Here is a 13168-nt window from a genome sequence, read left to right on the forward strand (position 1 = left end):
TCCACCGTTCCGCGTAACGGAAATGTCATAGGTTGCTCGAAAACGGCAGATACAAAAAGTTTATTTAATTTCCCGTATATATATATATATTTATTTTTACATTCGTCCAGGACACTTCCCGTTTCTCCAGGACAGTAATGAACGAATCCCGGGACGCAGATAGAAGCCACGCGCGCGTGTGTACATCACTTTGAACTTCTCATGTGTATGTGTGTCGTAAAGCCGCCCACGCTCACCTGCGCAAAGTCTTTAGGATCTGGAAACCACGCAGAAACGGAGAAGATCCCGGATTTTATGGAGAAGCAACAATTTCCATCCACTTTCCTTCAATTCCCGGAGAACTGTTCCACTTTTTTTTTTATAATAAATGATTTACAAACGAAAGGCCGAAAAAGGACCTGGAAAGGTCTAAAGAAAGGGTTCTTAACCTATGGGTCGCGGCCCAGAATTGTGTCACAGTTGCTCCTGAGATAGGTCCAACAAATACATTTTACAGTCCGGTAATAGATCTATTTGTTGCACCAGTGGTTTCAGGGAATCAGTGATTTTGGCGACCTGGCCTGGAGCCCCAGACATTTTTGGGGGCCCTCTTGAGCCGTGATTTTATGTAAGGTATTTTTCCGAAATGACGGTGGCATAAGGGGAAACAGAGAGGCGTCCCCACGCCTCAAAAAATTTGTATTAGCATATAGGCGGAGGGTGATGGCGAAAATCCCCCCCCCCGTTCACTATACACACCCTCGTCGATCCGCCCCTCCCGTTTGAAGAGCTTGTATCCGCTTGCGGTCAATGCACAACCTTTTCAATCTGCTTGTAAGGTATGCGAGTTGGCCACCTCTCGTGGGCCACAGTTAATTATCGTGTAGCGAATTAATACCTTCTCAAGGACAGTTGCATAGGCCGGAATTTATGCGCACAGCCTCAAAAAATTATGAAAACAAGTTTGAAAATTTAACAATTGATCATTTTTGTCACCAAAAGCTAATTGGACCGGGATCTACAATTTATCGCCAATTCCGAAAGGCAGATTTTTTTTTTATACTCACCTAGAGGTTGGTGCGCTAACCCCTCTATGTGAGGACTCGCTGCGGTAGCCATCTCTTTATGTGGTCATGTCATCGTTTCTGTTGTACCCCTGTGTCAGGAAAGTTTTTGCAAAGGACAAACCAAGCATTAAACTCTAAATATTCTTTGGTACTTCAGGTGCGTATCTTATTCCTGTTGGGCCCACGCCCAACGGTAAATCGTATTTGAAAATTTAATAATTGAAAATATCAAAAAAAAATTTTTTTTTTTAATTATAAGAAATGAAATTTTTGGAATTTCTATAAGGAAAAAGTTTCTTTTAGAAACTTTATTGAGATTTAATTATAAACAAAATAATGAAACTATTATAAAAATACAGTCGAATCCCGTTTGTGGTGGTCGAGTGCCGCTGTGGTGGTCGAGTGGTTATAGTGCCGGACTCGTGATGCGAGGATCCGGGTTCGAACCCCACAGTGGTGGTCGGCTGAAGTTGGTTTTCTGTGGTTCCCAACTTCAAGGCGCAAATGCGAGCCGATCTCCCCGTTAAAAAAGTCTCGCCACAGAGAGCAACAGTCCTACAACGGTAAATCATTCAACCTAACACTTCACTCATAGTTAGAAAATTTGGGGGCAGATGACAGCACTACACATAACAAGCATTACACCGAAACAAACTTTACGTCAGGTTGCACTACACGTACACGCACATTCCCGCATGTACCTATTCGTTGGGGGGTTCCGCGGGGGGGGGGGTTGCATGTGGGGTGTAGCAGTAGTAGGTAGGGACTCCAAAAAATGGGTTGGGGATCCATGATGTTCTTAAGTCAACCACCTCGTTGGGCAATTTGCCTGTTGTGGCGTTGTATTTGTATTTGTATAACGAATACCGATATAGCGAAAATCTCGTCTTAACGAACACTTTTCTATAATCCCCCGAATAAGTTTACATAGGAACAATGCTAGGTAACCTGGAATTACTTTATAACGAAATTTCGTTTTAACGAAGTGATTCCTCCGGTCTTTTGGCGTTCGTTATAACGGGATTCGACTGTATTTTTTTTAAATAAAGAAAAAACCAACGGAACAAGATTTATTTCAAAAAAGGAATTGATAGCAAAATCAGAAATAATACAGTTGACCCGCCTAATCGGATAATGAACCGCTTAAACGGATAAATTCCTCCCGTAGAAACAATGTTAAAGTTCCCCACTTCATCTGATACTTTCAACGACTCTTCCCCGCTTAATCGAATACAGTCGAATTCCGTTATAACGACTCCAAGAGACCGGAGAAATCACTTCGTTGCAACGAAATTTCGTTGTAAAGGAATTCCAGGTATTTGCATTGTCTCTAAGTAAACATATCTGGGGAATTAGAAAAATGTTTGTTAAAACGAGATTTTCGCTATAACGGTATTCGATAAAACGGGATTACACTTCACTATAAAATGGCAATTGAATAATTGAATTGTTCCCCGCATAATCGGAACCCTGCTTATAATCGGATATTGTTTGCTGGAATCGTTGATGTCCAATAAAGCGAGACTGACCGTGTTGTTATGAACTCAGAAAGTCGGAAGTAGTTTTGAAAAACCACCAAAATAATTACTAAAAAATCTACCAAAATGTTCAAAAAGAAGAAAAATTTAAGAATTCAGAAAATTGTAAATTTAAAAATGTAAATAATCAGCTGCTACCCGCGGATTTGGTAATCTCAAAATTGCTGGGTGATGATTTCCCCCCTTGTAACATTTGAATCACTCATGGTCTCCTTGGGGGATGAATTTTCAAAAATTCCGTTTTGATGGGTATGTACTAAATATAATACTGACTAAATTTCATATTTATGGTTTCAGCTCAATGATGATTGCTCCATACAACCCTTGAACCCTTCACCTAGGGGGTTGAATTCTTTGAAAAATTCCTTCTCAGTGAGCCTCTACATTACAATACAAAAATACTAACCAAATTTAATATTTATAGCTTCAGTGGTTTTCGTATCTGCCTGATTTCTACATATGACCCCTCTTATTGAACCCCTTTGGGGGTCGAATTCCGAAAAAACCCTTCTTAGTTAATGTTTACGTCATGAATCAAAACTTCTGACCAAATTTCAAGAATATAGCTTTAGGGGTTTCGGCTGGGTTATAGCTTCAGCGTTTTCGGCTTGGCAAATGATGAATCAGTCAGGACATGTTATTTTATATACAGGTTGGGCAAAAAGTCCATAGAAACTTTAAAAAATGAATAAGAACCGGAAAAAAAAAACGAAATTAAAAACGGTTTGCAGGGTTAGCATCGCTAGGTCACGGGAATTTTTTTAAGAAAGGAAAAAAAACTCAAAAACAGACGATAGATGGTGCTGGTACGAGCGACTTCTGTTGAAATAAGCAAATGAGACGGCTATAAGAACTTGCGCTCCTAATCCACAATCACTGGAATCGTTGATATCCAATAAAGCGAGACTGCCGGTGTTGTTATGAACTCAGAAAGTCGGAAGTAGTTTTGAAAAACCACCAAAATAACGGTTACAACGGTGAACTCACCGTTGTAAACCGTGTATGTGGACCTGCTGCACTCTACCATTGCTGGATTTGTGACTCGCCTGAAATGTGTTATTCCCTGTGGTGGTGGTCATGTGGAACACATGCTGCTGTAATAAACGATTTGGAGGCATTCTGTTCGTTGTTATTTGCGTATCTTTTCTTTGACTTGTGTACGTCAGCGCTACCTATCGGCTGTTTTTTAGTTATTTTTTTCTTTTCCCTGTCAAAAAAATTCCCGTGACCTAGCGATGCTAACCCCGCAAACCATTTTTTATTTTGGCTATTTTTTCGGTTTTTATGTCTTTTTAAAGTTTCTACGGACTTTTTGCCCACCTGTATATAGATAAAAATATTGAGGAATTATTTAAATTTTTTTTTTTAAACGAAACAAGATTATTTCAAAAAATGAACTGACAGCAATATCATAAATATTGTTATACATTCCGAAAATCGGCAAAAAATTTTGAGGAAAAAATAATTAAAAATCCACCCCAAGATGTTTAAAAAGAGGAAAATTTTAAATATTCAAGAAAAGGCGTGCAAATTTAATTTTCAAAAATGATAAAAAAAAAAGAGGGAGAGAATAATAGATGAAAATTTATTCAGAAAATAATTCAATGAAAATTAAGATTAAAAGTTTTCTCTGTAAGATTGATCAAAAATTTATCAAAAACAATTATTGTAACTGCTCAATATTTTAACTTGATTATTTTATTGTCCTTTCGTCGAGAAATTGTTTAATTCAGCAATCTCTAACATTCGGTCGTCAAGCGGCCAAAATGAGAACTTCATATTTGTGGTTGCGTGCATGCACATGTGCATGTGCCACATTCATCATCACACACACATACACACACACACGAAAAGTTTCGATCACAGCCATCGTTTCGGGGTCAACACAGTTTCTATATTTGACTCTCCTCGTGGCCCGAACGACCCGTTTTGCGTCACCCGCGGGTGTGACGTCATTCATTCGCAGACACACACGCTCTCGTCGAAAATGGTGGAGAAATTGGTTTCCTTGTCCCATTAACGGAACCATTCCAAAATGCGTGTCGCGTGCGACTTCTAAGCAATGACCAATTTTCTCCAATGATAAAAAACAGAAAAATTCCACATCTATTTCCCCCCCCCCCTTCCATTTTTTTTTTAATTTTTTTATCTAAATTTTATCACTAAGAGGAGTTACGGGATAGAAAATTGAACTACTTTGTTGATCATTCCAAGACAATTATCATTTCACGCGTTTTTCAGAAAACATCCTTGCACTAGGTGTTCTCTACTAAATTTCAACTTTGTTTTTCTTCACCATTTTTTAACTCGATTTTCACAATGAATTTCCTCTAATTTTCTCATTCGATTTTCTTCTAATTTTCAAACTTAATTTTTCTTTATTTAATTTCTTCCAAAGTATAACTCACTTTCTTCCAATTAGTAACTCCCCTAATTCATTTGAAATAGCAATCCAATCGTTCAAACAGCAAAATTCTTTTATAAAAATTGCCAAGTTTGTTCTTTTTTCTCATTTTTCTAGTTTTCAATTAAAAAGAATTTTCATGTTACCAAAGTCATATTCCCACAATTTCTAAGACTCAATTTCTTCCAACTATTAACTCAATTTTTTCAACTTAATTTTCCCTAATTGACTCGACTTTTCTCAACTGAGTTTCTTTTAATTTTCAACGCAATTTTTTTTAACCCAATTTTTTCGGAGGAATTTCATTTAATTTTCAACTGAATTATTTCTACTCAAATTTGTTTTTCTAGTTTTCAGCTCAATTTCTTCCAGTTAATTCGATTTTTTTAACTTAATTTCTTTTAATTTTTGACTCATGTTTTTTTGAATCTCTCTTCCAATTTTCATTTCAATTTTTTCAAACTCTTCTAATTCTTTAATTAATTAATTTCTGGTTTTGGTTATGTCTTTTCTCGATTTCAACTCAAACTCTTAAATTCATATCCTTTGTTGTTTTTTTTAAATTAAATTCGATTGATTTATATTCACTATAGAATTCCAGCATGAAATTTTTGATGAAGAACTACATCTTCCTCCTTTGAAAAACACAGCGGGTCGAAAGTTTCAAGCTAAATTTCAGCTTACCCCTTCAAGGGACCCATGAATTTCAGTAGCTCACATCACGTCTCCTGAGTGGCGTGGCGGTAAGATGCTCGTCTATCACCGTGATGGTTGCCGTCACGGTCCCAGGTTCAAACCCAAGGGTTATATAGGTAAGATATTTTTGCCTAGAGGAAGCGACCACCGATAGATGGCGCTTCATTTCCAACCCATCTCATTAATGGCAGTAAATTGCGATATAGCGATATGGCCAGGGTTGATGCTTGGTGAAGTAGTAGCTCACGTCACTGTCGTGAAGATCTAGGTAGCCAATGGAAAGACCGATAATCTTATAATCTGCGATATGTCAAAACTTATTTTTAACACCTGGGGTCTAGTCCAACTTTAGTGATGACTGCGTGATCTTCGCTTGTCGAAGACGGTCTTTTTTTTTTTACCCAGCCATCAACCATCTACTCTACTTCGTCAGCAACGTACGACGAGATTTTTCTTCCTTGTCTAGCACAGAGTTTTTCACTTACGTGTCAGTTCTGTCTAGAAGAAAATCAGATTAATCATTCCCGACGATCAGTCATTCACTCGCCACCAAAACGAGACAGAGTATAGGGCCTTTCGGGCCTGCCGTGCACGAAAGGTTCCAATGGCATCATTCCCCACTTTGATCAAATCTCATATTCATTTATCCGATAAAAGATATAAATGAAACCAATATTCCGTATGTAATGCTCGGGAACTTATGACCTTCAAGACGCACGAAATCAAGCATGAGCTTGATCATGAAACTCGCTATATTTCGATTTGTCTCTCTCTCTCTCTTCACCCTCTTCCATAAAACTAGGAAGATACGAACGTGTATGCGACCTACCGATAATTTTCCGAACAGCGACGTATATCGGCAAATGGTATTATAGATCTGAGGCATTTTCAGATCCAGATCAACACTTGTGGATTTAGCAGCTCAAATCGGGTCGATTTCCCACGAATAATCACATATAAGCAAGCGTTTCTCAATCTTTCTAAAAACAAGGACCATTAAAAATGTCTGAAAAAATTTGGTGGACCACTTGTGTATTAGGGGACATTCTTGTAACGTTCTTAATTCCGATTTTTTTTTATACATTTGTGTCCCGTTTTTTCAGCGATATTTATTTGAATTTGTAATGTTTACCAAAGTCGTGAATACACAGCGTTTTCGTAATATAAATTATATTATAATTATGGCAAAAATTATAAATAATATTCATCTCATATTTTGCCTGCCCTGACCGTGTGAGTGAACAAGTGAGTGACCATATCAGTTACCAATTAAGTGAACAAAGTGCATGATTGTATGAGTGATCGAATGAGTGGGACATTTTTTGCCTATTATATAAATATAATGAGTAAGCTGCGAAAAAATTTGAATAATACATATAATTTTTTAATACAGTGAAATCACGATATGACGATATTTTATCGATTATACACGATATAACGATATCATAAGGTAATTCCCTTGATCACTGATACAGTCACTCACACTCACTTTGTCACTCATACCGACATTCACTTACCCGGTCACTCACTTCGTCACTAATGTCACTGATCACTCATTCGATCATTCACTCCTTTATGCAGTCACTCCCTTGATCATTCATATGGTCCTTCACCCAACCATACAGTCACTCACACTCAGTCACTCATCGTTCACTCACTTGATGACTCATACGGTGACTCACACAATCACTCACTCGGTCATTCATGCGGTCAGAACACGTGAAATGTCAGGCGAAATTTACGCAGGACGAAACGTTGGGGATGAAATGTCGGAGACAAAATTTCCGAATCCCCTGTTTGTCTGGGATTCAATTTTCGTAGTCAATAATGATTAGTTTGATGCAGCCCGGACCCATCCCCACGTGTATAACGGAAAATAGTCAACTGGACGCTGCAAAATCCTGCCAGTACTAACTGGGTACGCACAACGACCAATATCAATAAGCAGCGAGACTCGCGTTCCCAAGAAAGAGGTGACACTATCTTATCGGTCCGCCCTTGTGTTTAATAAAAATTATACACCGTGGGGGTGACCCCGAAGGGTGTGATCAATTTTGAATAAAATCAAATTATTTTTCAATATTTAGTTGGCAGAACTGTTTTATTATGAAATTTCAAACTCCCTGTATAGCCTAGCCTCTTGCGTGTGAAATCAGAATTTCATTCATTTCGGCTCATTACTAGACTTATAACACACGCTAAACACCAGGCTCAGGAGCAATCTGAACAGTAATTCAACTGGCTGACACTTGAAAACGATAGAAAAAACACAGAACTTTCTGTTAACTTTTTTTTTCAGCCATTTCACTTCTTTCCAAAAAAAATTTCACAAACAATAAACTACCGTCATTGATAATGTTGTTCATAAACCATAGACATTTCTCCTTTATTTTACTAATTTAATTTTTTTTTTCCTCCTTTATATTCACTAATTACTTATTCTGTGATTTTAATTTTTTTTTAAAAAAACATAATTTGAAATCGGATGATGCTTTTTGAGTTACTCTGTATAAATATTAACTTGATACATGGTTTTTGTAGAATTTGATAAATTTACATCATATGATACATAAGATTCGTAGCTCAGATGATTGAATGCATTTTTTTGATTTTGACGTATTTTTAGTTACGTTGCGAAATTAAAAATAAATTTTCTCCGACCTTCTTTATTTTGAAGAATCTCTCGCGATTCCCCCTTCCCCTGGTTCATTAGCGCAACCCCTTCCCGCCCAGGGGGTCGCGACCCCAACTTTGGAAATCACTGCCGTACAGGAATGTGTGTGAAATGCGTGTACGGTTAAATAGTAGTAGTTAAATCATTCGTGGTAGCGAAAGATGACCGTGAAGTAACAATGACAACGGTGACAAAAGCTGAGATTCGAATGCTCATTTCGGAGGTTATGTCTAGACGCTCCAGACTCCCTAGATATTTTCCCGTTTTCCAAAAAAAAAACACATTTCTTCCCTATCAGAAATTAAACATCAGCATTATATTTGGATAATAATATGCATACTTAACACTAATAAAACGAAAATCTCTGCAAGGAGCGAATTAAATCTATTGTTTCCAGTTGGGGAGGGAAGAGAAACCACTATTCCCAAATAATTTTTTTTTCAGGAAAGAGGGGGGAAAAAAGTCTTTTGCTAGGAAAAGGCAATGAATGAAATCCATGGTCATCGAAGTTTCCCCCCCCCCTTCCCGTTATTTCTTCCGGCCACACTTTCACTCGCATCGTGTGCGTCTATTTTTAGAAATCGCCTTTTGCTTGAGTGGCTATTGATCGAGTCAGTCCCTCTCTCTTTCCCTTTTTCCTCCCCTCCCACTCTCCTCTCCCTGGATTTTCCCGCTTTCCACCCTGTTTCCCCCCCCCCTCCTTGTCTTTGTGCATCTTCTACATACATCCCCTGGCTTTTCTTTTTGTTGTCGTTACCCCCCTTCTCCCCCCTCCTTACTGACTTCGAGACTGTTGCCAGATAAAATCTTTCGCAATAAAGACATAAGGAATAGAAAATGCAAGTGGCAGACGATAAAAAATAAAGAGCATGAGGAGGAAAGAAAAAATAACGGAATGAGAAAACGGGATTCTTCTTTCCTTTTTTTTTTTTTCAGCCAAAATATCTTCCAAAGGAATACGTACTAAGTATTTCTACCGTTTAAAAAAAAGTGTCTATTTATTTTATTGCTCTTTCGGATGATCAAAAGTTATTCGCACAAAAGGGTATTCGTAACCGCGTGGATATTATTTTTTAACAAAACAAAATATAACATCACCATTTTCCAAATTATAAATGAATAATAACAAAAAATGAGTAAATTACTACAAAATTATCGCAAAAATTTTCATAAATCAGCAATCATAATAGAAATGATATTATTATTATTATCATTAGAGCCCGAAAGAGTTCAGGCACAAAAAATGCTCGAAATGGGCAGGCACAAAAAGGCATTAAAAATGATTAAAATAGGCATTCAAAAAAATCCTTTATAATTAATGGGGAAAAAAAAGCGAAAACTACGATATTAAGGGTCTGAAAACTGGCTAAAAATTGGCCGCACTCATTGAATGTACTGTTTCAATGATAGATTATAATAATTGGCGTGGAAATAGAAATGAAGTATGGAAAATACTTGGATATTTTATATTTTTTCTTGAAAAAATTGTGAAAAATACAGTCCATATCGATGAAAATGGTACAAGCAATTTACAATTCGGAATTAGTTCATAATCACGAACTGGAAGACAATCTGGAGACAGAAAAAACAGTCGATCCGGCTTTAGTAAAAGTTGGAACCACGAAAATAAATCGTATTAAGGGGGAAAACGCATGTAGTGGGAACGTTATAAGCGGGATTCAGTGTGTACAATGACGCCGAAAGAAAAACGGTGAGAAGACTTTTTTTGGAAAATCCAAGCAGAGAAATCGGTGCTTCTCATCATTCCGAAAATATCAGAGTTAAAGATTGGGAATATACAGTATAATATGAAAATTTATGTATCGAACGAAGCGAAGGTATAGGCATATAAAAAAATGTATGACCGGTCAAAATTTGTGCAGCCCTATATCCTACATTCAAAAACAAAAAATATACACTAGAAATTTAATACAACGGTTATCAAGTTTTTTAACGTTTTTTCGATGGTTCTGGATCATGAAGCAGAAGAAACATCATATTAACCGATATTTCACTGTATCCGATTCCTTTATAAGATTTTTATTATTCAGTAAATGGATTTTTCGGACACACAGAAGAAATGATAGAAATTGAAAAAATATGGCCAAAATATTTATACACGTGTAAAATCAGAAAATAATATTTTAAGTCAACGATAGATGTCGTTAAAAAACGAAAGTAACTTATTTTTACACGCACCAAATCGAAACTCAAACTGCTTTGAAACGTAATAATATTTGTCCACTACAACAAAATAAGATAAAAATAAATTAACTGACATTTGATTGCATCAAATTTCACTATAATTGAGCTCATCTTAGCAGTAAATTTTATCTAAATAGTAACTTACACATTTTTTTTTTTTTTTTTGTGAAAAAGAAAGATATAAATATTCCTATAATACGCATCGATTCAGAAATTAGTGTTTCAAGTCAACAACAGAGGGCACTAACAAAAACATTTCTTGCACATTAAAACATTCCGCACTCATCAAAAACACATTGATCGCTCTTCCAATTTCTTAACCAAATTACGCATCATTTTTACGTATGATAACTTAAATAACGTTTAAGAAGTTTCAAAATCCCTCCCCACCCCCCCTCCTCCTCCCCACCCCCCTCCTCCTCCCCACCTTTCATAACCTACAGTGATAAAATCAGACAGGACAATAGACCAGTCGGCAGGAACACGAATATTCACATTCAAACCCTTCTATTTTGACGACAATCGACCGAGCACCCTTTTCATTAATTCGTAAAAAAACCGGTTTTCCCAGGAACAGGTTTTTTGGCCTCTCATGAACCGAATAGAACTCTTTCACGTCGGCAGAAGTGTATAATTTTATCACGCTACGTGTTTGTGTTTTCCTAGCGTGGCGCATCGGCTGTTCTGCCGTCTGCATGCTCTGAAAGGGAAAGAAAACACAACAAAATTGAAACCGAAACACGCGGCGCACGACGAATTTAACCCCTCCGGAAGCAGTCGGCCAATCACGCCCGACGTCAAGCGCTGGCGTGAGGCGTATTGCGTTCTGTAGGAAAAGCGACACACTGCTTTTCGTATTGTTGAGTGGACAGCGTGTCGCGCTGGACAACCCCCGTTACACGCAAACCAGAGCCGCAACTAGAAGCTTGGTCATCAGGGGCAAGCATGCATTTTGGCCTCCTTGTAATGTTAAAAGAGAGGCAAAAGTGTGAAATTTACGCCCCTTCGGCTCCAGCGCCGGGGTAGTAGACCCACCTGCTCCCCCCTCGTTGCGGCCCTGCGCAACACAACAAACCTGCTCCTAGGAAAACCCTTTGGGTTGAAGATTTTAGAAGAAATAATTCTTTTGAAGTTCCCGATATTATATATAAATTCTACAGAATAAGGACTCTAAAATTCACGAATAAACATAAAACAAAATATCGAAATAGGCATTTACGGCAGGATTTTTACCAATTCACAGGCCGTGAAACGTGTGAAACAGGGTGGAGAAATCGAGGTGATAAAACAGAAAACCTTTGGGTGACAAGAAATAAGTACCTGAACACACACAACGTGCAAAACTCTTTCAGATACATGCGTAATTACGTTTCGCAAAAGAAAAGAAAAATTATTCCCGCGCATACCTCCCGACAACAGACCGGGGGGTCATCGACAATTAGTACGTAAAATGATATTTTTTGAATGCCTATCGTATATTCGTAAACCTGCCTCAACTACACACTATTTTTCTCAAAAATTGCTGCCTTCTTTTTGACAGAGTGTCCACCGACATCAGACGGAATCGAAAGGTTTTCCTGTCCAAGTCCAGATCGCATGGGTCGTTACAAATGCATACTAGATCACGGTATGTGCGACGGCTTCATCGACTGTCCCAATGCCGAAGACGAAGACCGTACGTCCTGCATGTTCTACCAAACGGTACTTTTTTCCTCTTATCTCAGTACCTGTAGTTTGTCCCAAATTGTTTGCCCACAGGACACTATCTCGGCAACCGTTAACATTAAGAGTATACTTCCAGTTGCAAAAAGTTTTAAAATGACGCGCGGTTTCTAAAGATGACAACTTTTAAAGGGTCATGTAAATTTTAAAAAAATCAATTTTTTATACACTCCGGGTGTTAAAACTTCCACTTAGTGGAGCCTGCTCTGAAAAAACACTTGCAAAAAAATTCCATATATTTTTAAATGCAATATTTATCGAGATATTCGACTTTGAAGTTTTCAGCATTTATAGGCAATGATTGAGGGTGTAGTTCACCAATTGCGAAACGTAAATTAAATTCAAACTGTAAAAATTCTGTAAAAAAATGTGATTGCCACATTGGCTGGCATTAAACCATAAAGTTTGATAAAAGTTATTTCATAAAGCTTAAAAAATGCAACCGATAAGCGTATTGGTTAAATTCAAGCGAATGTAACAAATAGGCTTATTGGTTATTTTTGTTGTTGTTTTTTTTTTGAAGTTTTGATTTTTGTAAATATCTTTTATCAAACTTTTATAGTGTAATCTTGGCCTAAAAAAAAGTAAAATTCAATTACTTTTACAAAGCTTTTCTAGTCACATAATTTCCCAACGAAACCATCTTTTCATTTAGAGTTTCTTAAGGGACCGAATTTGAAGTTGGAACCACCACACTTCATTTGTTATCTTAGAAAATACATCAACATATTTTAGTTTGTTTCAATTTCATTTCGTGGTCTTGAAAAATTTGAACAATCACTTTTTTTTTATAATTTAAAATAGTTTTGTCCAGTGAGCGATGAGGGACATGTCATTTGTGTACAGTCCCTACAAATTGTGATTTTCACACACACACACAAGC

The 13168-nt window shown here is 37.3% G+C and overlaps 1 protein-coding gene across 1 annotated transcript in view; it reads left to right on the top strand.

The window, feature by feature from the left end:
- Positions 1-13168, top strand: part of LOC149064758 (uncharacterized) — a 45283-nt gene that overhangs the window by 19189 nt on the left and 12926 nt on the right. The window contains exon 2 of the mRNA XM_089254867.1: positions 12104-12264. Within this exon, the coding sequence (XP_089110993.1) occupies positions 12104-12264 (161 nt within the window). The remainder of the gene's footprint in view (positions 1-12103; positions 12265-13168) is intronic.

Source organism: Pholcus phalangioides, unplaced genomic scaffold, assembly GCF_987345545.1.
Source record: "Pholcus phalangioides strain wild (caught in Gottingen) unplaced genomic scaffold, Ppha-v1.0 ptg000042l_1, whole genome shotgun sequence".
NCBI classification, from domain to species: domain Eukaryota; kingdom Metazoa; phylum Arthropoda; class Arachnida; order Araneae; family Pholcidae; genus Pholcus; species Pholcus phalangioides.